At 39.0% G+C, this 27,500-nt stretch overlaps 2 protein-coding genes across 11 annotated transcripts in view; one reads left to right on the top strand and one right to left on the bottom strand.

Annotated features, from left to right (window-relative positions):
• Positions 1 to 10,643, top strand: part of si:ch211-152p11.4 (regulator of G-protein signaling 8) — a 13,441-nt gene extending 2,798 nt beyond the window's left edge. For all 3 annotated transcript variants that reach the window (XM_067611746.1, XM_067611744.1, XM_067611745.1), the window contains 5 exons: positions 1 to 11; positions 1,144 to 1,193; positions 1,465 to 1,598; positions 4,371 to 4,537; positions 8,456 to 10,643. The exon at positions 1 to 11 is cut by the window's left edge. In XM_067611746.1, the coding sequence (XP_067467847.1) occupies positions 1 to 11; positions 1,144 to 1,193; positions 1,465 to 1,598; positions 4,371 to 4,537; positions 8,456 to 8,626 (533 nt within the window). In that variant the 3' untranslated portion in view covers positions 8,627 to 10,643. The remainder of the gene's footprint in view (positions 12 to 1,143; positions 1,194 to 1,464; positions 1,599 to 4,370; positions 4,538 to 8,455) is intronic.
• A 1,853-nt stretch (positions 10,644 to 12,496) lies between these two features.
• Positions 12,497 to 27,500, bottom strand: part of atat1 (alpha tubulin acetyltransferase 1) — a 37,304-nt gene continuing 22,300 nt past the window's right edge. The window contains exons 10-12 of one of the 8 annotated variants that reach the window (XM_067611734.1): positions 27,349 to 27,434; positions 17,312 to 17,396; positions 12,497 to 15,603 (exon numbers count right to left, since the gene is read on the bottom strand). In XM_067611734.1, coding sequence (XP_067467835.1) covers positions 15,297 to 15,603; positions 17,312 to 17,396; positions 27,349 to 27,434 — 478 coding nt within the window. In that variant the 3' untranslated portion in view covers positions 12,497 to 15,296. Of the gene's footprint in view, positions 15,604 to 17,311; positions 17,397 to 17,752; positions 17,915 to 27,348; positions 27,435 to 27,500 lie in introns of those variants that run through there. The other 7 variants (XM_067611735.1, XM_067611738.1, XM_067611740.1 and 4 more) reach the window with 7 other exon arrangements.

Below are 27,500 nucleotides of genomic sequence, written 5' to 3'. Positions count from 1 at the left end.
TGTTTGGGCAGGTGGGATACCAATTAAGATTTCAGTCTACACAGTAGAGCAGCATATACGCATGCTCTTGAAATCTAGCTAAAACTAATTTAGATGATCCATATTCAAGACACTGAAAAAGGACAGGAGCAGTCTGCACATTGTAGTCCACTTAGTACAAATCATACTTTACTTTACTGCTGGACATTTCTTTAAATCTTCTGTAGGATTTTAGGTTTGTGAAAATTATTTTATTCCACTTCCCAGACAGCTGTTGGTTTCTTACTGTTTCAGTATGCTATAAAAATTGAATAAAAGTAAAGCTAACATGACCTCTGCAGGTTTACCTGAAATGTAAATCACACATCTATGCTTTTTAAATGTGTGATTTAAGCATCAAAGTGCTTGACTTTGGAAACAGTAGTCTGACAAAACAATCCCAACTGAAATGTACTTACTAGCCTTTTCCTGAGCTTTTAACCGTATCAAATGGTCGTCATTACCAAATAAAGTTTGTTCTGTTGTAATGTAGAGGGATTTGTTAATGCAAGCTCAGTAGTAGTTATGATCTCATCCATGGTACCTCAGGACTAGTAGTGTTGGCATAAAGGTTGACATTTTTCAGCTATCTTAATTTAATCAATGTGACATGTTTTAATGTTGATGAAAAGTAAATTCTGTATGCAATACTTTTCCTGGCTGAAGGGTGTGAAGTACAAGGCAATGTCACAGATTTTCACAGATTTCTTTGGTCTCGAGGACAGAATGACAATTTTCTTTAGACAAAGGCAAATAACTGGCATGGCAATGAACACTACATTATAGTATTAGATAGAATCAATTGAGAGTAGAATAAAGTGACTGCGTATACAGTAATTAACTAACTCAAAATAATGTGTTTAGTGTTAAGTTACTCATTAAGAGTTGAAAAGAAAGACAAAAAAACAACAGATGCTAGTAATTTGTTCACAATATGACAAATATAATCGATATAGATTTCTAAATTTTCTTGATCTGCTTATTCTTATCCTGCATGTTAACAGACTCTCATCTGTCATTGTGGAAGTGTAGTGTAGAGGTTTTGTCTCACAGTGAAACCTGGAAAGAATCTCAATAAGAGCTGTTGTACAGAGACTTAAGTTAACTTTGTGGTTTCCATTTCAGAGTCCCCATTCTTCCAACTCGAACCTGTCCAACACTGAACACAAAGACAGGTGAGCATCACATATACTTTCTGTTGTTACTTGTTGCTATAGATGGGTGATATAATCTCAGTCACAAAGAATAGTCTTCCACACCGGCACATTTAGTTACTGTCCTTTGCTGATGATGGTTGGAAAGAAGTATTCTTTTCATCGCACCTTTTTAAAATATTTCTGTGAAGCAACACATTGTCTTGAAGTTTGTTTTGAGACGTGATGATAACAGTATCTTCTTGTACAAGCTCCTCTTGCTGATGTGTCCTTATGTGGTCTTGGTCCACAGTCCTACAGAGAGGAGGTCTCGTCTGCTCTTCATGCATCAGTGGAGTCAGGTGGGCCACAATAAGAGGAGGAAGATCAGTCGAGAAGAGCTGGAAAAATGGGCCGAGTCCCTCAACACCCTGCTGGCCAGCCAAAGTGAGTTTTACTTGATGAAACATTTCTTGAAGGCAGAAATTGTCCTATTAACTAACTTGATTAGCCAACTTGCACAACTCTGAATGAAGCAGAGATGTGAGTGACAACACAGAGGTCTGGAACCAGGATAACCTTAAGGGTTAGCAGGCTAATTTGTGAACATAGATAACTTTATCTCAATTGTATGTTTGCCCTGTTAGACGTGTTGCATGAGGTTGCAATTTTGGTTGATGGGTTTGTCTTTCAGTCCATTAAATTTTCTTTGGACATTTATTGTCCCCAGAGGATGACTCCTCCAGACCCCCAGACCTGTCTTCTAGCACCACCATCAGGCCAAATGTTTACACTTGTAGCAAAGAAACATTGCAGTCAAACGAAAAGATTGACATAAAATTTACTGAGCACATTCATGCTCCCCACAAAGGGTGAACCCTTCGCATTTTTGGATATACCATGACCTTTCCAGTAGCTTCACCATAAGGACAACCTTTAAATTTTTCGTTAAGTAAGGCGTAATCTGGGCATTCACTGTGCATTTTTATCCATCTTGTACATTGTGTGAACTTACACTACATGTTTTAGTCTTCGTTTGAGCACGGCCGGAACGTTCGACTTCTATGCTCACACTGTATGGATCAACTTACCAACCACAACATAGAGGTCACATCAAACATCAGCACAGAACCCCCGATTGGTTTTGTCAAGTGACAATTTCAACAAAGTTAATTCAGACAAGACGACCGTGTTCTCAACGATGTTGACAAAAAGATAGAAAGTCAGCATTACTTTGCCCAGTTTTACTGCGAATGGAAAATAAGAACAAACAAAGAAAAATCTGGAGCCAAAGATACCTTAAAGTTGAAGACAATCTGATGTGAATTTGTTTTATATCACAGCGTCTCAGTCAGACTACAATTTAACCACAACATGTCAAATATACTCCACAGTTTATAATGCATCATTTTAAACGGCTATGTGGGAAACCTGATCTTAGAACTGCTCAAACTGCAGACAGCTGACCAAAATTCCTGACCTCCTGGAAATCCAACTGATCGTCAGACAACCAGATAGTTGATCGATCAGGTGATTAATTAAACATTGTGACCTCAAACTGTGCGTCAAACAACAACTGATCTTGCAGAAATTCATCCCAATTCTAAAATTAGGCAGGATGACCAATTTGGGTTAAAATTATGCTTAATTTGTACAGTGTCTGCCTGGCTTTGACAGGTCTAAGTAGTTAGTATAGGAACGTCCTTATTGCCCGATCAGGCTAGAAAAGTGGCCCAACAAAATTAATTTGTACATCTAGGAAAACTAAAAAGCTTGGTAATGTAATGACTTCTAGCACTCATAGTTGCTAACTTTACATAAATACACATTATACATTCAAGCAATGACTTTCACCATCCAATCCTGTCTCATGACTGACTGCCAAACTGCTGCATCTCCTTTGTGAGGCAGCTTATACTCCAGCAGAGCAGGGCTTCAGAAAAGTATATGGTCCAACTTAGTTAATATGATCATTTCTTCAGTTTTAGACACTCAGTGTCCCTGTGATAAGATTTCAGCACTGTCAGGATGGTTTGCTATTGGTCAACTTGCAATGTATGTATCACAGAAAAATATGGCTGTTCTAAATGGTTGTGTCAATATGTCTTTATAAGGCCTTAAAGATGCACATAATGCATTCTAACAATGAAGACTGCACAGGATACCTCTAACGATTACTTCTTCTACCTCTTGCACTTTTCACTGAGGACCAGTGTGAGCAGACCTACCCAGAAACACTGTAGTTGTGTGCTCCTGCACCCTGAAATTTAAACACACAATATGTAATTTCTGCTGCTATGGGGTCTCTCAATCAAAACAATAACAAAAGGCGGAGTTTGATGACGTGTGGGATCATGGGAGTTGTTGTCTTGATTGTTAAACAACCAGTTTCTCTGGGTTAGGATCACTTACTCTGGTAGAGGAGGTATGACGCCATTGACAGGTGACCAAATGAAATGGACTATTACCTTGATTAAAATTACGGATTTCTATGGGTTTGAAAATTGTTGGAAATATTTGGGAAAATGTAAGTACACAACTCAACAAAATATATAACGTAGGTCTAGTTGTTTTTACACATTTTAATGTGGAATAGTTACATATTGTAGCTTTAACTGATGGACCACTTCTGCTTTGGAGAATATTTCGACAGCTAAAATTCAAATCTGTCAAGTTCCCCCGTTTTATCTGAACTCATGTGTTGCTGCAGTGATGTCAACATCTGAACTGACGTCACTGGTTACTGTGTGCTGTGCAATAAAGCTAAAAGAACAGCACTTCCCCTGACCCAGCTGCTTCTATGAATAGAACACAAAGTAAACACCAGGACTGTTATAAATCCCTGCTATAACAGAGTCTGTGTAAAAGCTTCCTATGACATGTTGTTCATATGGTTTAAAGCTGCCGTTTAAAGCTGTTTTCCACCCTCTCGGTACAAAGTGGACTGTCATGCTTGATACCTCAGACTAAAACCAAGGTATGACTCAAAGCCTAACAGCACGAGAGCTCAAGTAGAGACTATGGGCGTGGGTCGGGGTTTTACGACAAACTGAAACTTTGCTTCTAGCAATACTTTTGTGTTTGTCATGTCCTTATTAGGGCCTGAGGGATTGTTGTGTCAGTGCTCTGTGTATGGGAGTCCTCCTCTTGTAACATGCGTAATGTGACGTTGCATTTTGAGGTAAGCCCTACTTATCTTCCTCCTTCTCCTCCTCTCAGCTGGTGTTTCAGTGTTTGGAGCATTCCTGCGCTCTGAGTTCAGCGAGGAGAATCTGCAGTTCTATCTGGCCTGTGAGCAGTACAGACACTCATCCAACAACTTCAGCCTGCAGAGGAGGGCCAAGGACATCTGCGCCACCTACATCCAACCAGGTGCCCCCCGGGAGGTATGGGCCTGCTTTTGAATTCTTCATTTTTTTCCTCAATGCACTTTCAAGTGCTGTGTCTGGAAGTATGTGTCTCCTCCAAACAATGTGCTGCATGTGTTTTGGATGTCTCCTTGTGTTATCGGAAGCTTGTGTGCATGGACCAAGTTTAATGTCACAGCATTATATCAATAGCTGCATTCATGTGGAGCCTTTTTCCACTATTAGAACAAGAGTCCAACCAGAATAAAAATCTCTGGTGTAAACGGCAATTACAAGATTTTTTTTATTATTTAAAGGGGACATACTCTGCACATTTCCAGGTCTATATTTTTAATCTGGGGCTTTACTGGAATATCTTTGCATGACTTACAGTTTAAAAAACTCCTCATTTATCTTATAGCGACCCCTTATGCAGCCCCTCAGTTCAATCTGTGTCTGAATCAGGCCGTTTTAGCTCCTGTCTCTTTAAGGGCCATAAAATAATACCAATCTGATATAAAACATATTTCATTCTGTTTTAAAAGGCTGACTGACTATAACAGTCATGAATTCAACTTTTTATTGTTTATTATTTTATTGTAAGAGGAATCGTGTAATTTCCTCTTCCAAAAGTGACATAATCTCACTTTAAACATTTCACAATCCAGTCAGCAGATGTAAATTTGTCATGAAGACACTCCCTCAGCTTTCTGTTCTTGCCTCTCTCTGTCGTCGTGTATACTCTTTCTGTACACAAAGTTGTTTCCCTGGAAGACTCTTTCACTGTTTGTCATTTACATTTCCTCTCTACTGCTTTTCTGACTGTGACATCTTTCTCAGGAGAACCACCTTTTAATAGGTGACATTTACAAGAGATAAACACATCACACATCGGGCCGCTGTGGCTCAGGAGGTAGAGTGGGTCGTCCACTAATCGGAAAATCAGCGGTTCGATTCCCGGCTCCTCCAGTCTGCATGTCGATGTGTCCTTGGGCAAGATACTTAACCCCTAATTGCTCCTGATGGCTGTGCCATCAGTGTGAGAATGTGTGTGAATGACTAGATTTCCTTTGATGGACAGGGACCTTGTATGGTAGCCCCTGTACCCATTCAGCGTGTGAATGGGTGAATGTGATCTGTAGTGTAAACAAGTCGGAAGTCGGAAGACTACAAAGGCGCTATACAAGTACAGTTTGCTCATGGAAGAGTGCTTGATTTACAATATTAGCCAACATCTCTGGATGTGGAAGCAAGAGGAAAGTTGGCCCGAGATTGAACCGAAGGATTGCTCGAATGGTCGAGAAAGAACCAAGGAAAACTTCAATACAGATCCAAGCTGATCTTTAAGTTCAAGGTACAATAGTGTTGGGCCATGGCTACAAGTTTGGCTATCAGCTATAATTAACGATTAACGAAGATAATCGTTAATTATTAAAATCAATAAAATTATTAATAAGAATTAATAATAACGGGGCACCACCCTGGACTCAGGGAAAAAGATTCAGCCAATTCAGTCTCAAAGTGTACTAATCTATGAATTTGGGACTTTGATTAATAATTAATTTAATAACCATAAACAAAATCACCATATCAATAGCTAGTTAAGGTTGAAGGATTTGGAGTTCTTTACAGAGCAGGGGTTGGCATAACTCATTCTTGTGCAACATTAAAACAGACAACAGGTATATCCAAAAGCATTTATTTAACAAAGGGTAAAAGCAACACGCAATACTAATCTAGCTAAGTGTACCTATATACAAGTGTGTAAGTGTGTGTGTGTGTGTGTGTGTGTGTGTGTGTGTGTGTGTAGGGAAGACAATAGCAAGATGGCTGCAGTCACCTGGTGACTAAGCACTTGGCATGCTGACAATTTGGCTGATAAAGGGAACTGCAGAGATAAAAGTTCAGACCATGTGGTGTCTTGAACCACATGTGCTGCCTCAACCAAAGTTCGCCAAACTAGGTTTTAACCTCTAAACTGTGTGGTTCTCTATTCAAGGCCAATTGGTGTAGGCTAAAGGTTCCAGGTTAAAATGAGGTTAGTTGCATGCAAGGCCTAGTTACTGGATGTAACATGTGTTAAGCATGCTAACATTAACCTAGCGGTGTGGCTATGCAGTAACCTGACTATAAGCAACAAGGACATCACAACAACAGTTCAATGTATAACCTTAACCAAATCAATACACATACAGTACATTGTTTGAGTTAAACATTCTTGCTGTTGGGACGGGCAGTAGTGCGTTTGGTTATTAGCAATAATTCATAATTATCTACGATAATTATGAATTATGAAAATAAGATATTGTTAACCTTAATCAATAATTCGGGCACCAACTGTTGGATCTGTGAGGAACACAGTTGATTATTTGCAATAATTATCAGTTATTAAGGATAATAATTATGACAATTAATAGAATCATTAATATGAGTTAACAAATACGGGGCACCACCCGGAAACCGGGACCAATAACCAAACAAGGTAGTCTCATAAATGGGAGTTCACCTAGAATATTAATATCTGAGAGATATCAACATTCAAGGGTGAACAAAGAAGGGTTGAATTCGAGCTCTGACCCCTTCAATCAGCCACTTTTCACAATATTACACACAATAATGACAGGAGGACTTCTCTTTAAAGATGTAACAGTGTTTATTAAACTTAGCAAAATTAACAAAGTTAACAAATGCTTCATTCAATAAACAACTATTCTAAAATCTAATCCTACCAAACAAAACACAAACAGCTATGTACTGTTACCTTTACTCCCCACATCTTTTCTAGCTCCTCTTTCAGCCCTTGGTATTTTTCAAGCTTCTGTTGTTTGTTGATCAACACAATGTCCGGTTGATTAGCCATCACCAGTTTGTCAGTCTGGATCTGGACATTCTCAACTACCTCAGGAGGTGTCTTCCTCTCTGACCTCGGGACTTCCAGCCCATACTCAGTTCAGTCTTATAACTCTTACATACTGTTCATATCCTGACCCTTCGTAGTCATTTTTGCCCCGGTTAACTACCGGCTCAACTACCAGCTCAACAAGTACGCAATCAACTCTGCATTGAGTATATTAGTCATAAAACAAAACAAACTGATTAGCAAATTTGAAACAAACAAAACTGCAGAAAACATTACTTGTACAATCTTTTTGTTGTTGTTGCATCTCCCTCTCTTTTGTCCCATTGTGACAATAAACTGGGACTGCCGATTGATCAGGGCAAGATGTGGACTACTGTGCTGCAGTGGCTGGCATTGGGGAAGGTGTTGTCACCTTTGCATGACAGAAGTCACAAGGGCCTTTCCTCCATGTTGTCATCCTCTTTTAATACTTTTCTTCAACATACTCCCTCCACTCCACCAACTCGGTGAAAGAGGGGCTCAGGCACTTTTTATAGTCCTATGAAAGCTGCCCTCCACCGGGAGGATATGTTGGGCAACCACTACGTTGGTTGCCTGGTAATTGATGGGTTTTATTTGTTACTTTGTATAGGCTTGTTTGCAGGTGCAGATGCCCATCTGGGTGTGAACCCTGGCAAGTGTGGGAACACGGGTAGTTCTTGTGACAGGATCAAGGTTGAACTCTGTCCCCACTGTCCCAATGACAGAAATACACACACATGCCAATTTATAGTTTCACTGTTTCAAGACCTCACATGACCACTCTTTACCTTGATTAGTGACTTTAAAATCCCTTTGAATAAATATGGGTCAAATTTGACCCAGAACATCCTCTATGTACAAATATTTATACCAGCTGCACAAAAATAAATAATTTTGAAATACTTCCATTTTTGTATATTCTGGGCCACATAAGGAAAAAAAAATCATAACATTTCAGGCTTATAGAATGTAATTTAGGGTGTTTTTACCGCTTTCAAATGTCAAAATGGGTCAAATTTGACCTGAACAGTATAGAAGTATGAGTGTAGAGTAATCAATGTGTTGTCTTGGTCTAGGTGAACCTGGACAGTAAGACCAGAGATCTGACCATCCAGCTGCTGCAGGCTCCCTCTCACACCTCTCTGTCCCATGCACAGAAACGCATCTACTCGCTCCTGGACACAGACTGTTATCCCCGCTTCCTCCAGTCCAACATCTACCTCTCCTTATTCCAAGCAGCTGACTAGCAGCCGCATGCTGACCACACACATGGACTCAGGAGAAGGTATAGTGGCTCAATGGTTTCTAGGACTTCCAGGATTTCCTAAACATTGTAGACTATGAAGCTAAAAATGTCTTAAAAAGATACAGCTGCTGTGTAAAAAGTGTGTGTAAAAAAAAAAAAAAAAAAAAAAAAAAATCTCAATTGTTGATGCACACGTTGGACACTGTACGCAAGAATTTAGAGAAAAGTCAAGTAAATGAGTTTGGGAAATACAATTATTCTATTTCTCTCTGAGAGTGAGATGTACACATGGATATCAATCTCATGTCTGTGTGTTCAGTATAGAGCTTGAGTCAGGATGTAGTTAGCGTAGCTTAGCATAAAGACTGGAAGCAGATGGAAACAGCTGACTTGGCTCTGTCTAGTTCAAAAATACTCCTAATAACACCTCTAAAGCTGAATCAAGTATACGTTTTAGCTCCTACATATAACCTACCAAAATCTGCGCTCATCAAATGTGTGTAGCAACCTGCGCTATAAACTAATGCAGGTTGTAGAAGTAAAGAAGCCACCATCACTGCAATACAATCTCACCTTCACTGCTTTTAACCAGCTATTGGTAGCAGTCAAACACCTAACCCTGTCAACAATTTTTACTATTTTTAATAGTGTGAAGATGGTTAGACACTATTTCTTATCATTATTATTATAATTATTATCTGCAAATCACCAAAACCACACATACTTACATAGCTTTTATCAGCTGCTCCAACAAGAACCATTTTTGAAAAAAGCAGAAAGCAAAATGCTTCATGAAATCATTCTCACTTAAATATGAGCAGCTGACCTTCACAGAGCCCAGTTGAAATTTCACTTTAACAATTACATGTGTTGCAGATTTTTGTTAAAAAAAATCATGGATTGCAATTTTGTTTCATATAATTAACTACCTAGTAATGCCAGACAGTACATTCATGTTAGTTTTTTTCAAAGCTTGTCAGAACTAATTTGAAAACTAGTATCTGACACTGAACAACTTCCACATTTACATAAGCTAATTTTATCTATTGTTGAGGGCGATTAGCAAAAGTGATGGCATTGTCGCTTGATAGTACACCACTTATCAGCTTGCAGAAGTAGTGGGTGGATGGATTAACTGTTTGTCAAGAAATAGTTCTAACATGTAACTCCCTCTTAAACCACTATTGTCACTTTCACATTTTTATTTGTGTATAAATTAAACAAAGGTGATTCAACATGTGAATTTATGAGCTTGAGAGGTGTTGGTAGGTGTAGTTTGGAATTTTCTGGAAAGCATACACTCTTAATGCTAAGCTAGGCTAACCAACTGAGTCCAGCTCCATACTTGACAAACAGACATGAGATTGCAATCCATCTGAACATCTCACAAGAAAGCAAGTGAGTGTATTACCCAACATGTTGAAGTTGTTTCTTGTTGGGGTTTGAATTGCAGCAGTAGCTACAGTTAGCCATGTGTATTTGAAAAACATAGATGAGGCAGTTTTCTTCCCCTCACTTTACATGACCCGTGCAACTATGTTGTTTTAATCATTAAACATTCTCCCACAAAGCAGTTAATGTCCCCATGGTCCAATGAACCTGGGCTGAGATTTCGTCTGCTCACAGAAGGGAAAACAAGTTCAGTAAGAATGAGATCTTTTCTGAAAAGGTCAAAGTACTATGCAAGTTACTTATTTGGCAAAGGTGGGAAACTAGAGCAAATTGACTCTGACTGGTAAAATGGCTTCAGGGAAGTTGTGTTTAGTCTGCCTGTAAATACTCTGCTCCACTGTTCAAACAAAGACAAACTGTGTATGCCTCAGAAAACACTTAGTAATTTAAGTCGGTTATTTGTAATGAGAATGTTGAGTAGCATTTCCTTAAATGTTGGTCCTGTACAAATTTAAATAGCCTCATATAATGGGGAGGAATATTTTAAAAGAAACTAAGAATGTTCCCTAATTGTTTGTCAGGTTTCAGAGTTTTAAAGACAAAGAAATAAAATCCTGTTTTTTTTATCTGACGTGTCTGTTGATTCTCTAGTCATCATGTAGAGCTGGAGTTCCCAGTGCTCAGCAGTGGATTCAGGGCTGCAGCTGGTGTGTGTGTGTGTGTGTGTGTGTGTGTGTGTGGAGGCAGACTGACCCCTGCTCATGCAGATGTTGCTGGGATACTGAGCCAGATGGAAAAGACATGTTCTGTACCACAAGTCTTTAACCAATCCACTTATTTAAACCACATCGACAGCTCATATGGTTTTTGCTGTTCTCAGTCTCCAGAATGTTTTCTCAACCAGAAATGTATTATTCATGATTCTTAATACATAAGGGATTATGAAATAATCGTCAGGTGGGCTGCACCATCCTAATTTAAAAGTGATTCCTTTTAGTTTAATTTTTCCCATTCATCAGTCCATTTTCTGCCCATTACTCAGGTCTGACTGACGCTGGCAGCAGGCTAAGCAAATTAGCTCAGGGCCTGTATTTATCTCTGGGAATAATTAACGTGAAATAAACAATGATCTAATGTATTTATAATAAATAAATATATGCAAGGGATGAAATAAGATGAAATTGTCTGAAATTGAATCTAAATTGTGCTGTGAGACATTCTGCTGTTGGTAGACAAAGTATGTCAGAGAAATCATGTAATAAAGGGAATTCAGCACTGACTGTGCAGACAATGAAGATGATCAGAAAGTGATTATAAATTAAATCAATGCAAATTTATTCTTGTTCATTTGCACCCTGCTTAAATAAAAATAAATAATAGTCATGTAGCATCCTATCAAATGTACAAAGACAAATAATCAGTTAAAACAACTCCATTCTAAATTAAATGGCCCTGAAATTTTAAAGTCAAAAGAAGTTAAATAGTTCTTAAATTTGTGAGTAGGAGTAAGTCTTATTTTTCACTTAAGTACAAACTTTTACTTTTAGGAGGTGGATAAATACAGGCTGGGTGCCCTTTCCTTTCACTACTTCCTCCTTAAGATCCCAAGGCAGGCCAGATCGAAGATGTAATCCTTCCAGCATGCCCTGACCTGTGGTCTCCTGCTGGTTGGACGTGACTGGAACACCTCCACAGTGGGTCATCCAAGGAGGCATCTTGATTGAAGTCCCCAATCACTTCAGCTCACTCTTTTCAATGTGCAATAGAAGCAGTTCTAACTCCTAAATGTCCAGACTCCTCACCTGGCCCAGAAACTCTGAAGGAAACTCATTTTGCTTGCTTGCTTATATCCACAATCTCATTCTTTCACTAATTAGTGAAAATTCATGACTAAATGTGAGAGTTGAATAGTAGATTGACTGGTAAATGGAGAGCTTTGCCTTCAGGCTCAGATCCTTCCTCATCTCTGCAGTCCATAATGAACTTTGGCTTCTTTTGTTTTTATTTCTCAAAGAAAGGTATAAAAAAAGTCTTTGAAAGTTCATTCAAAATTTTATCTGAAGCTTTTAACTGCTGTTCATCATGGTCTTCATCAGTGGATGAAGTTTGCTTGGTTGTCATCACATATACTAAGAAGAGAACTTTGACTATTTGAGTAAAGTTTGCTGATAAAGACAATGAAATGCAGCTGAAAGCTTCATAAAAAGCAAGTAAGTGGACCTTGAGTTTCTTCTCAGCCCTATCCAAAGACAGCCCATCTAGAGGAAAAAGTCACTGATCAGAATGATTCTGAACCCCAGAGAAGTATTTACATGTGTTCATACAACAGCGTGGTGAAGATGTTTATCTGTTCAGTGACATTTGAGCAGAGAGCAGATAGTTGTTGCCTGCCAACAGTAATTTGGATCACTGCCATTGCTACAGTTGACTGAATAAACGCAGAAATGTTAGTTTGTGTTTAAATCATTCCCAGGACAAGACAGCTTTTGTAGTTTATTACTGATAGAAATGTAATATAAAACATCACAGTATGCACCTCAGGATTTATTACTGATAGAAATGTAATATAAAACATCACAGTATGCACCTCAGGACTTCAGGAACTTGAGTTAATGTTTGTTAATGTTGTTTTTCAGTCTGGTTTCTGAAGGTGGTCTCTCTGAAGTGATCCTCATTTTTCCTCTGAAAACCTCCAAAACAAAGCAGGAATTCCAGGATCAGAGTGAACACTTAGTGTAATCAAAATATCCTGGATAAACTTGTGTCTAAAACAGCACCAGAAGCAGTTTGAGCAGAACAGCTCAGCAGTTTGAACTGATTACAGACAACTCAAGGAAATGACTCCAAATAGGATTATGGGTATAAGCACAAAGCTGATAAGCAGCAGTTCCTCATGTTTGGGAAGTCAAGTTAAAGGGTCAATTTACCCAGCATACAAAGAAAAATATTTCTCACTCATCCCAAGTGGTGTATTGCCATGGAGATGAGGTTTTGGATATCTGCCTCGGAAACTTGTGTCTCCACCCAAATAGAATGGAAATGCATGGGATTTCTCCTCATATTCAGCAGCTTTCATTAGGACTATTTTTGGGTATAAAGTAGTTTCATGACTATGAACTACTAGCACTAAATGGAAAACCTGTCTTTTTGTCATTTTTGTGAACTACTAAGTGGTCTGAAGCATACTCATTCTCATATGCTCCTAACTGAAGCAAAAACCAATAATGACAATAATCGTTAGTTGCAGCCCTATATCAGAAAGTTACAAATATTGTTGGACAGAACCCTTCCTGAAAATCTTCTGTTGGAAATGAGGTTGCAGACGCTGTTAAATGATCCAATAAGCACTTTGTTTGGAGCAGACAGAGTTCTAAATGTATTCAATTTTGGATTCAATTTTGGAGGAATTCTGCAACTATTGTGCAGTATTTTCTTCCCAAATGCCATGATGAAGCTTTCTGAAATCACTACAGCACTGATTCAAACCTCTGACTGGCTTCTTCTCCATAGCAACAGTGGCTTAGGCTCTTAAGGTGTTTCAGAAAGTGACAAAAACTGTCAGACACAGACCTCCAATTCTACCGTTGGAAAGGGGATTTCAGACGCAAGTGCTTACTTGTTTGAAGCTTACTGAGGCCTTTAGCAGCAACCATGAATATGTTCTTCCACTTCAATCCTGCTGTGATACCATGGCAAAGATCTAAAACCATCTAGTCAGTATGTTCCCACAATGGCTTTACACATTGGCTGGTGTCTGAGTTTTTGAGTTCTTTCTAAGTGATTTGCTCAACCAGTTAAGTTGGACTGATCAATACCTCATCTTGGAGACCAACCGAGACAGACATTACATTTCTCCTTTTAAACCAGACAGATCAGCAGTGCCTTCCAACAATGACTGCAGGGACTTATTTTCTACTGAAGAGTTTGGGCCCTGATGTGAGGTTTGAAAGCATTTGTCCAAGAAGGATCAATGGGCCCCATTCACTAATATGTGCGTAGAAATGTTCTTACTTTTTGCACAAAATAAGTGCGCATGCAAAATTACCATCAGATTCATGACACGTGCGCACTGGCGAATTATGATCTTACCACTGTGCATATGTTAGTGAATAGGAATCATTCTAAATTGACAGGTGTATGCCCACTATCAGTAATTAGCATACTACTATGCCCCCATTTCTCTATATAAGGAATGTCTGTTGGAGCAGTGCAGCAGTGGAGAGAGCTGTCGCAAGGAGGGCCGTGATGGTAAAAATGTAGAAAAATTTTATTGCAAATGAAATGCAAACAATAGTTGCGGAAGTAGAAGCCAAAAAAGGCAGATTTGGCTGGTAAACATGTCATTGGCACAGCTGTTTGGAGGCCAACTGTGAATCCTGTATACAGCCTGCATACCTGTTGCACCACTACCATGCAGTACATCCGTAACAATATAAAAAGTTGGTAAATGTGTAGATGTGTGGAAATGATCTTAATAAATCTCTACTGCTGCGCCAGGTGCACATCATGTTTCGTCTCTGTCCACAACAGCCCGTGATGTATCGAAAGCAGAGTGTCCCTCCCTGTGTCACGGCTGAACTGTCAGGCTGTGAGGAAACTGCACAGGCTGCTGGTTAACCAGCTGCATATATCACAACCACATCTGATGGGGGGAATAAAACAGTGTCATGTTCCAATATGGAAATTCCAATATATAGGCTAGTGTCATCAAGAAGTGGAAACAGGACAATTTTAATATATTAATAATTCCATTACATTTATGATGATGATTTATGGATTACATCATCTTTTAATTTTATTTATTTTATAATAAGTAAATACATTGTGTATTATTCGCAATTTCACACTTTTAAGTGTTGTATCCAATCATTTTTTAGTTGTGGTTCTAATATACTGTTTGGATTTAATAAATATTGACCATATCATTTTTTAAGACCATGGGATGTTTATGATTTGTGCATATGCATGGTCTAAGGCAGTTCTAAATTTGTTCACAGACTAAGAACAAATTCAGGTAAGAATATATTGATGAATCCCGGATTTGTGCTTAAAACGTTTGCATAAACGGTTTAAGCACAGATTTGTGTGTACACACAGTTTGTGAATGAGGCCCAATTATACTGAACACCACTGAGCGAATCACTGCATATCGTTTCAGAAAACATTTGTCAGAAAGCATTGAATGGCTCCAAGTTTCAATACTGAATTAAATTTTCTGCACTGACACAGAAATAATGTTTAATTTGGTAATCATAACAGAACTAGAACCCCACCAGCCATCACCAGGGACGGGTGCTCCTGTATTCCTGCTTGTGCTTCACCCACTGGGCAGTGTAGCAGTTCTCTCCCACAGTCCAGGACCAGCCTCTTCTGCTTCTGTCGCTCTCTTTCTCCAACAGATGTCTCCGACTGACCACCAGGCCTCCCGCTGGACGCTGTGGACTGCTCAATGTTCTGATCTCCTCCTCAACATCACAGACTTCAGCATCTGTATCCAGCTGTGTCTCTCTGTTGCCTATGGAGGTCTGGCTGCAGATGGCATTGTTCTTGGATGCAGACAGTGGTGGAAGTGAGACAGGCTGGCATCTGGGTGAGGAGGTTTGTAGGACGGGACAAGGTCAGTGGCAGGAAAAATAAAGATGATGGTAAAGAACAAACATGTTGCCTAAAAACTGAGATAAAATGTGCAGACATTTGTGGGTGAAACGCACAGCAGAACACAAATTGAACAGCCAAATGCTTCAACCCAACTGGTACTCATGCCTTAAAGGGACAGTTCACTCCAAAATTAAAAATACATATTTTTCATATTACATATTTACATATTACTTTCTACCAAACTACAACTGCCAACTGTGAATAGATGCACATTTCCTTCTGTGCAGTGAGATGGTTGGCGGGTGTAGTTTGGAAGAAAGAAAATAGTTCCTACATGAAACTGTTCACAACAAGGTCTGTGGATTTAGTAACCAGGTCATGATGTCTGGAAAGAGACATTGCTATTGAGTTTTTCAAATGTATTTTTTTGGTGCGTTGACAAGTGCCATCCAGTACCATTGTATTCGAGAGAACGCAGACATCTGAGCTTCTTCTCTATGCAGAAAGATATATGTGCAGTTTGTTTTCACATTCAGCTGAAGGAAGGAAGTTTCTTTGTTCTCACTTTCAATTAAGTTTAAGGCTTGTACCTCAAGGCATGCATGATTTATGGTCCATTATAGCACTTACACAAGTATGATGTGGAAACTTGAAGCCTTCAGTGCACACACTGAGAATGGACTACAATGAAGTAGGAGACATCCTGTGTCAAGCAGGAAAACTTTTGAAATTAAAAATATTTAGTTTATATTTTTCACTGACGGAGAAGGACAAGATGTCATTATTAGAATTTCTAACCAGTGACTTTTTTATAGAAAAAATATAGCAAACAAATTATTATTCAAAGCAGAGTGTTTTTGTGTATCTTAAAACATATCTAAGGGATTTTTAATGAAAAACTGTAGGGTCACATGTTGTTGCTGTGCAAAATGACCATTGCAAAAACAAGTGATATGATTGTTCTCTGATCTGCAATCTCTACGATTAACATTTGGTTAAGTGTACACAACCAAAACTACTTGGTTATGGTGAGAGAAAGATTGCGATCCTGATTAAAAGAAACCAACATTAACTTTTGTCAGAAGACAGGATGTGAACAGAGGTCAAAGTAAGACACTTTATATGTCCAACCACCCTTCAACATCCCCCCCTAATGCCAGGAAGGAACTACATGATGTTTGGAGATGGTCATTCTGTCACAGTAGTTGATCTTAGACTCATAGATTCTTGCTGGGACTTGTCGGGAGACATGGCAGAGTACATTTTGGACCACAACCAATCATAGCTTGCAGTTTTATGACTTGCATGATGTACATAGTGGGTAAGGTGTTCGGGATCAACTTTACTCTTCCACCTGACAGCACTGTGCAAAAAATGTTATATGTTATCAGGCTTTTATGAATAAAAGTGAAGCAGGAAACATTCATGGTCACTGGGCAGTGAATCAGCCGTATTTTTCTTCCCAGTCATTAGAAAGATGCTGAAGGTGTTTGTGATTAAAGAGTGATTGATTTGATTTATGACCCAACAGTCAAAGGTCAAATGGTTACAGCTTCCCTAAAATTAAAAATGTGTGTTTTAGCCACAAATGTCTGCATGATGGGTAAGTCACTCACTCCTTCTGCTTTTATTCTCGTCAACCTTCCTGATAAGGAACAGATCAATGTCCAAACGACTAGTGGAGTAGTTAAAATACCTGCTTTGTGGTATGTGAATACTGGCCAACCTGTGTGTGTCTGTATATCCAAGTGCGTATGACTGATCCCCCACTGGTCTCGGACCTGAGGAGGCACAAGGTACTAACACATGAGGAGAGAGAGCAGAGCTGCCTGAATGTGCTGCACCTGACTCTAGTTATGTGCAGTTCACTAATGGTTTTATATTCTTACTACAGAAGCCACTAAGAGCAACATCCAGCATCCTAAATTTGGACTTTTACATGAAAAAGTGATAATATGATAAATAATAAATGATAAAATTTTGATTACTGAGACCCAGGTTAGTATTAAAGGACCAGTGTGTAAGATTTAGTGGCATCTAGCAGAATTAACTTGGCAGAAATGGAATATAACAGTCATAAGTATGTTTTAATTAGTGTATAATCACCTGAAAATAAGAATCATTGTGTTTTTGTTACCTTATAAGGAGCCTTTTATATCTACATAGGGAGCAGGCCTTCTTCCACGTTGCACTGCCATGTTTCTACAGTAGCCCAGTATGGACAAACCAAACGCTGGCTCTAGGGATGGCCTTCTGTGTTTTTCGCGAGTTTCGAAGCCACCATAAGTTCTCCTACACACTTGGAAAGAAAGGGTGAGGGGAGGTGTATTCATTTGGTTGCAATCTGCAACCTCACAACTAGACACCACTAAATCCTACGCGCTGGTCCTTTAAGCTGCATCTGATCAAGATGGCACATAAATAGATAATTCACCCTAAAGTGAATGCGTCCTGTAATTTACACGCAAGTGAAAACATGTCACCATCGAGGAAACTCTTAGAGATAATATGGACATATTGGACTTGTAAAGTGGACCAACAATACAGTTTGGCTATGAACACAAACAGGTCAAATTTATTCAATACTTTCTTCAATATTTTAGGATGCCATGAAATTATATTGTAGATATGTAGACTATATATCTACAGATCAGATCTGTGATTATTGGTCAAAACTAGAGGCTCACACTGGATTGAGAATCCTGTGGGTCTGTTGTTGTACATTGTGTCTTAGAGTAAATGGTAAATGGACTGCACTTATATTGCACCTTTCCAGTCTTCCGACCACTCAAAGCGCTTTACACTGCATACCAACATTAACCCATTCACACACACATTCATACACATTCACACAACACATTTACACACACTCACACTCCGATGGCAGAGCCATCAGGAGCTATTTGGGGTTCAGTATCTTGCCCAATGACACTTCGACATGTAGACTGGAGGAGCTAGGGATCGAACTGCCATTCTTCCGATTAGTGGACGACTACCTCCTGAGCCATAGCCGTCCCCAAAAGTGGGCAGAAGTTAAAGTCCATGTAAAGGAAAATCAGAGATTTTTTAAAACAAATTAAACATGTTAGAAAATAATTGCTGAAAACATGTGACAAGACTGTGAACTACAGTATGTAGTACTGAAGTTAGACCTGTGGAGTTAGACCTGTTTTTCACCATGGTGAAAAATGGTGGCTCGATGATGCACTGGGGCCATACTTAGCATGACCCCTCCCCTAACACTACAAAAACTAGCTCTAGTGCATTAGCATCAGTGGTTAACAACACTCATGCCACTTACTATGAAAATACACAATTTAAAATAGGCCTTATTTGTATATATAGGACAAGCAACACTGTTAAATCTGGCACCTATTCTGTGGGTAAATTTGGACTTATTTCAGTAAAAATGTAACTCAAATGACTAGTTAACAAGTGATCCATCAACAATCATCATTATGTTAAATGGTTGTTTTTTTCAGTGGAGTTTGGCGTTAACATTTCTCTGCTGAAGAGTCCTTTGCAGCTTCATTGTGGCCATCATCTTTGGAGCAAAAGCCTTTCACGCTGTGCTTTTTAGTGAAGTGCCCAGAGACCTCCCAACCAAACAGCTGGTGCTGAAGCCGGAGGTGGCGGCCAGCACCACTTTCTGACTCTACCTGAAAACGGACGCTTCAGTTGTGTTTGGAATAGCTCCTTGAACACCAATGTTGACCGAAGATGATTATCCGTGAATCCCAGATGTCTCCAATGAAAATTTTTAAAACTACCCTGTGTCTTAACTTACGATTTTTCAGCAGAAAAGTAACATTAACACCAAACTCCATTGAAAAAAACAACAATTTAACAAAATGATGATTGGTGACGGAATGTTTGTTAACTAATCATATAAATTACATTTTTACTGAAATAAGTCCCCATTTACTGACAAAATATGTACCAAATTAAACAGTGGCTCCTAACCTTACTTTATTTTTTTTAAATATCACCCATGTTGCTTGTCCTACACTAACAAACAAGGCCTATTTTAAATTGTATATATTTTTTCAGGGAGTTCCGCTTGAGCATTGTTAAATTCAGCAGCTCAGAGGCTGTTCAGTTGGGGCATGCTTTCAGCGTCTTCAACAGACACACCCCCAGAGTTTCAGAGCAGAGATTACTGCTTATTTTTTTTCACAATTTTGAAACTTAATTTTACATACTACTTTATATACTCCAATTTGACTGGGTGGTTAATAGCACATTTTTCAGAACACATTTATTACTGCTTTACTCAGACTTTAAATGGGATTTATTTGCTTATTTTATTTGCTGACAGCTATTTTATATGCTGAAGATGATTTATGATTATTTGATCACCATTACTTTAAGATATCCATTTTAAATAGATGTGTGTTTATAAATTAGAGCCATATAAGTGCAGGTGAGGGAGGTCCATTCACTCTAAAGGCCTTTACACACCACAGGCTTTTTTTCGTGCAATTAATTTACATGTCAATATATTTTTTCAAACTGTTGTTTTTGTCATAAGTACTTTCACACAGAACGCGAAAATTATGCAGATGCATCATATGCATCATCATCATGTATTTGTAAAAACACACTGTCGATTTCTTCCCATGGAGCTGACATGCAAAGACGATGTCAGACTCTGTAGTTTTCTCTGGGCCCCTGCCAAATCTGACCAGTGATGACATGTATAGCTGCATGTCACAATTCAACTGCTAGCTGTCGAGGTGGTGTCCAGCTAAAGATGTGGGCTTCATAGACAATTGGCAGACTTTCTTGGGAAGACCTGGTCTGATTAGGAGAGACGGCATACATCACACTTTGAATAGAGCTGCTCTCATATCTAGAAATATGGTTGAGTTTATTAGTAGACCAAAGCCATAACAACCCAGAGTTGAGACCAGGAGGCAGAGTTTCAATCTTACACGCTTCTCTGTGCTTCCAATAGAGCAGTTACCCACCCAAAACCACATTGAGACTGTGTCTGTCCCCCGACTTCTTAAATCAATTAAATCTAAAATAAACAAAAGAGGAGTCATTCATAAAAATCTAAAACAAATTAACACCACGTCTGCAATTGTACAACAAAATAGGAGAATTAAAAGTGGACTCTTAAACATTAGATCACTATCATCTAAAGCCATATTAGTAAACGATCTAATCTCAGATCATCATATTGATTTATTTTGTCTTATTGAAACCTGGCTGTGTCATGAAGAATATGTCAGCCTAAATGAATCCACTCTCCCCACTCATATTAATACTCATATTCCTCGAGACACTGGCCGAGGAGGTGGAGTTGCAGCCATCATCAACTCAAGCCTAATTATCAACCCTAGACCTAAATTTAATTATAACGCATTCGAAAGCCTTGCTCTTAATCTAATCTCTCACCCAACCTGGAAAACTTTATAGCTAATTCTATTTGTTATAGTGTACCGTCCTCCTGGCCTATACTCTGAATTCTTATCTGAGATCTCAGAGTTCTTATTAAACTTAGTCCTTAGTACAGATAAAGTAATTATAGTAGATGATTTCAATATTCATGTGGATGTCGATAATGATAGTCTTAGCACTGCATTTATCTCATTATTAGACCCAACTGGCTTCTCTCAGAGTGTAAATAAACCCACTCACTGTCTTAACCACACCCTCAATCTTGTGCTGACTTATGGCATCGAAATTGAACATTAGATAGTTTTTCCACAAAATCCTATCTTATCAGACCATTACTTGATAACTTTTGAATTCCTATTACTGGATTACACGCGATTAGACAAAAATGTCTTCACTAGATGTCTATCTGATAGTGCTGTAGCTAAATTTAAGGAAGCAATTCCATCAGCATTGAATTCAGTGCTATGTGTCAATACTACAGAGGACTATGCTAATTTTAGTCCCTCCCAAATAATCTTGTTGATAGTTCCACAGGCTCACTGCAAATAACACTTGACTCCATTGCCCCCTTCAAAAGGAAAATAATAAAACATAAGAGGTTAGCTTCATGCTTTAACTCTCAAACCCACAAATTAAAGCAAACATCGCGGAAATTGGAAAGGATTTGACATTCCACCAAACTAGAAGAATCTCGCTTAGTCTGGCAGGATAGTCTTAAAATATATAAGACGGCCCTCTGTCATACCAGAGCTGCCAGAGGAGAATAAAAACAGCCCTAGGTTTCTTTTCAGCACTTTGGCCAGGCTGACAAAGAGTCATAACTCTATTGATCCGTGGATTTCAATGGTTCTTGGTAGTAATGACTTCATGAGCTTCTTGAATGATAAAATTCTAACTATTAGAGACAAAATTCAACACCCTCTGCCCTCAACAGGCACCGATTTATCCACAAACACAGGAACCTTAGAAGCAGCTGTGAAACCTGACACATATTTGGACTGTTTTTCTCCACTTAACCTTTCTGAATTAACTTCAACGATTTCTTCATCCAAACCATATACCTGTCTCTTAGACCCCACCCCAACTAGGCTGCTAAAGGAAGTCTTAATTAGCACTTCTTTACTAGATATGATCAATCTGTCTTTAGTAACAGGCTATGTACCACAGTCCTTTAAAATAGCTGTAATTAAACCTCTTCTTAAGAATCCTTCTCTTGATTTAGGCATCTTAGCCAACTATAGACCTATATCTAATCTTCCATTTCTCTCTAAGATCCTTGAGAGAGCAGTTGCTAGTCAGTTATGTGATTTTCTACATAATAGTTAGTATGTATAGTGTAATAGTTTATTTGAGGATTTTCAGTCAGGATTTAGAGCACATCATAGAACAGAGACAGCACTGGTGAAGGTCACAAATGGTCTCCTGACTGCATCTGACAAAGGACTTCTCTTGGTACTTTACTTAGATCTTAGTGTCGCATTTAGCACAATTGATCATCACATTGTATTATAGAGACTGGAACATCTAATTGGCATTAAATGAACCTCATTAAGCTGGTTTGAATCCTATTTATCAGATCGATTTCAGTTTGTACATGTTAATGATGAATCCTCCATGCACGCAAAAATTAGACACAGAGTTCCACAGGGTTCTGTACTTGGACCATTACTATTCACCTTGTATATGCTTCCTTTAGGTAATATTATTAGGAAACACTCCATAAATTTTCATTGCTATACAGATGATACCCAATTATATTTATCAATGAAGCCAAATGACACCAATCAGTTAACTAAACTCCAAGCATGCCTTAAGGACATAAAGGCCTGGATGACCTGCAATTTTTTGCTACTAAACTCAAACAAAACTGAAGTTATTGTGTTTGGCCCTAAGCACCTTAGAAACACATTATCTAATGATATAGCTACTCTGGATGGCATTACCCTGGCCTCCAGCACCACTGTAAGGAATCTGGGAGTTATCTTTGATCAGGATATGTCCTTTAACTCCCACATAAAACAAATTTCAAGGACTGTCTTTTTTCACTTACGTAGTTTTGCAAAAATCAGGCACATCCTTTCTCAAAAAGATACAGAAAAAATAGTCCACACATTTGTTACTTCCAGGCTGGATTATTGCAATTCCTTATTATCAGGCTGTCCAAACAATTCTCTAAAGACTCTCCAGCTGGTCCAGAATGCAGCTGCATGTGTACTGACAAAAACTAGAAGAAGAGGTCATATTTCTTCCATCTTAGCCTCACTGCATTGGCTTCCAGTAAATTCAGAATTGAATTTAAAATCCTTGTCCTCACCTACAAAGCTCTTAATGGTCAGGCACTATCATATCTTAATGAGCTCATAGTACCCTATTACCCCACTAGAACACTGCACTACCAGAATGCAGGCTTACTTGTGGTTCCGACAGTCTCCAAAAGTAGAATAGGAGGCAAAGCCTTCAGCTATCAGGCTCCATCATGCATCATGTGCACGTAGGAAGTAGTGAGAGTTACTATGGTTACGGGGATGCTCTGTATGTCTTTCGTTCTGAAATGTTCTTCTATCTAATACAGGAGGGGATCTCTGTCTGTATTTCTGTATGTCCTTCGCATATCTCTTGAACCAATCGACTAACCGTCCAAACAACAGATTAATATTAATAAACAAACTGAATAAACAAGTGATCAGCCACTCCGCTCTGCAGCTGTGGTGCAGGGCTTCTGGGCTCTGTGACAGCATGTCATGATCAGAGCTGTACAACCCTGCCATGAGAGTCGAGGAGATGACATCGCTCTTCATTTGATAATGTTAAAAGTTAGACTTTGTTGTGGGTTTCCCCATTTCAAAAAAGACAAAGAGAGGGCAAGCAAACTGAGCGCACAAGCGAGTGACAGAGAGACAAGCTAGAAAGTCCGCCCAAGAGAGAAGAACGAACGCATACAGGAGGGGAAAAAAAACAGTGACAGAGGTAGTTAAACTAGCCAATAGGAGCGCAGGCATATTTGATTGGCAGTAGAATTAACCAATGGAAATTTAAAACTTGCAACAAGCAAGTTTTAAACTGGCACTAGTGTGATTCCCAATAATAGGTTAGGTTAGTATGCCTATGCAAAATCATGAATGCAAGTACCTCAATGGTGAAATCTAGTAATATAACATAATTTAACATTTTACAGTTTATTTTACAGTTGTCAACACATTCTGATCTCTCTTAAATCACAGTAAATACACAATAAATACACAGTTCAATAGTAGAGCTTAAGTCTCTGAAACGTCTTCAAGTCAATAACACTACAGGTGTAATCACACCTCAGAGCACAATGTGGGTTGCAATGGCAGAGTGGCGCTGTCCAGATTTCCGCTTGTCAACTCCACGGACAGAAGAAGCAAATCAATGTTGTTTGTGAGGTATTTTTATATATTTCTCAAGAACTGCACATCCAAACAACCTCACACATCGACACTGCACTTCCTTGATTCCCCAGCAGTCCACTTGCCAAGTATGAAGTAGATCACATGAATGGTTCTTGAGATAAGCGAAGGACAAACATACATACAGACAGAGAGATTCCTTGCCTTATATAGAGAGATAGAAAGCTATGGAGAGAAATAACCAGGCGCCCATGCATAGGCATTTACTTCTATTTGGATAGACCTGAGAGACTAAAGTGGGGAGTGTCGGAAATCTCACTTCAAGCTGAGGTCAAAAGTTGGCAGCCATGATTATTGCATATTTAAAAGAGTTCACCTACCCAACTGTAAACATGCAGTGAATTATCGTAAGGAAGAATTAGGCTTTTAGCCGACACAGTCTGTAAATAACTATTAATATTTAAAACCGCGCCTATTTCTGACTGATCAGAACTTTAACTGCTTAATTAAGACATGCCACAATGATGGTTAATGTATTGTTTTACTACAAAACTAGAAACATAATACACTCTTATTCAACGAAAATAAACAAGATTATTTTAAGGGCAGGGTTTTCCCTGTCTATCTAACTCAAAGGCGGGCCTGAAAATTCCCGCATGTGATGTTGATGGAACAAAAAAGGTGGAGCTTAACTGCATGCAGTGCAGCACCCAGACAGTCTACAGTGCACACATGCTAGAGTTATCTTCATCTTGCTATGAACTTCATCTTGTAGTTCATCTTCACAAAAGGCAGCGGTTGCAAGCACGTTTTGAGTTAATGACTAAATAATTACCTTTGCAAGAACAAAATGAAGTATATTGTGAACTTTCTAAGCTGTCACTCAGAGACTCATGTTAGCGGAGTGGAGTAGTAAACTTCAGCAGTAACAAACAAGACTGGCTGACCAACAAACACTGCAGCATTAAACAACTTTAAACAACTCTGAGGTGAAGAAAATAACTTCACCATCATCCTGAGTGGGAGGCTGAGGCATAGCCTACATTTTCCTCATATGACACAGGCATGTTACTTTGACAACATTGCCTGTTTTACACGTGTTTGGAATGTGTCTTAGAGATGGCTCTGCTGTAAAAAAGCGCAATGTAAATAAAATTCATTCATTTGTTCATTCATTCATTAAGCCCATAAACGTCTGTGTGGCTTATATGGGAAATGCAGTGCTTTCAGTGGACTTTATAATAATTACTGCGCAATCGTCAAGTTGCTGCCACCAGTGTTTTCCCGTCCCCTGTGTGTGTAATCAGTGCAATTCTTAATGTGTTTTGTCATCAATCATTTCATTAATATTTGTCAAACACTGAAGACGACTCTCCCATCTATATTCGCAGGACACAACCTCTCAGCTGAACGTGCGCACACACACACACACACACACACACACACACACACACACACACACACACACACACACACACACACACACACACACACACACACACACACACACACACACACACACACACTCAAATAGAGCATGTGGGGGCGGGAGTGATACAGACAGATAGGCATGTTTCTCTGAAATCATGCTCACAGGAGGATAGTGGTCATAAATGTACACGCATAGCAAATCGCAACTTGTTAATCAAAACTATTTTATTAGTATCAAAAAATAAGATATTAAGGTAGCTGGCTGGACTCAAATGAGTAGTCAGCTATTTGGCCGGCAGCTGATGCTTATGGAAAGTTATGGAAGTGCTCCAATTCTGTTGTTTTGTCTTCTAACCTCCTGTCTACAATGGAAGTGGGAATATATTGCGTTGTGTAGGTGGAGGTCAGCTGCTTGTGATCACCTTTACCTGCATTCAGCAAATACAGATGGGTGACAAATAAAAGGAAAAACCAACATAAAGTGTCTTAGTAAGGGCCACCATGTTCCCCTGGAACAGTTTCAATGTGCCTTGGCATTGATTCTACAAGTCTCTGGAACTCTTCTGGAGGGATGAACATCATTCCTCCAAAAGATATTTCCTCATTTGGTGTTTTGATGATGGTGATGGAGAGTGATGTCTGACAGGTCAGTCCAAAATCTCCCATAGTTTTTCAATTGGGTTGAGATGTGGTGACTGTGAAGGCCATAGCATATGATTGACATCATTTTCATACTCATCAAACCATTCAGTGACCCCTCTTTCCCTATGAATTGGGGCATTGTTATCCAGGAAGAGCCCACTCCCATCAGGATAGAAATGTTTCATCATAGTATACAGGTGATCACTCAGAACAACTTTGTATTGATTTGCAGTGACCCTTCCCTCTAAGGGGACAAGTGAACCCAAACCATGCCAGCAAAATGCTCCCCAAAGCATAACAGAGCCACCAAATCCCCCCACTGTAGGGGTCAAGCATTCAGACCTGTACCAGTTTTTCCTTTAATTTGTCACCTGTTTGTATGTGACCAGTTTCACAACATAACGTACATCATCACCATTTGCCGATGAAGACTGTAAGATGCAGCTGAATGCTCCTACAAAGCTAATAGGTGAACCTTGAGTTGAGGTTATTTTGTCACACCAATACAGTATATCCCGATAGGTAACAATTACGACATAGTTCTTTCACACCAAAAAATACATATTGACTGAAGAAACCGAAGAATCATGCACACTCTCAATCACTTGTATTCACTTTATTAACAACGTTTGGTTCCTCAGATTTTCATCAGATAAAATTCATGTTTTTTATTCATGTTGTTAATAGAGTCCAGTTGATTGAGCAGGATTGCGTGATTCTTTGGTTTCTTCACACAAACATATACAATCTTGATTGATTGATTCACATTGACTCAGTGATTCTCCACAATGGAAATGAAGTTTGAAAAAACATTTTAACCATGTGACACTAAAAAAAAAAAAAAGTATCTTAATACATACTTAACATCCTCACTAAACTTTACCTGGCAAGTGTCTGTCCAGCAGTCCTACAGCTTTGCTGTCCATGTGGTGACTGTAGAGGCTGCATCTTGCAACTAGACCCTGTTGGCTACCAGAGAAATGGCCAACAGCCAGCAAGGGAGATGAGAAGAAAACCGAAAACATAAAGAGCAGG

This window comes from Thunnus thynnus, chromosome 15 (assembly GCF_963924715.1).
Source record: "Thunnus thynnus chromosome 15, fThuThy2.1, whole genome shotgun sequence".
Taxonomy (NCBI): Eukaryota; Metazoa; Chordata; class Actinopteri; order Scombriformes; family Scombridae; genus Thunnus; species Thunnus thynnus.
This window is presented reverse-complemented; position numbering and strand designations above follow the sequence as displayed.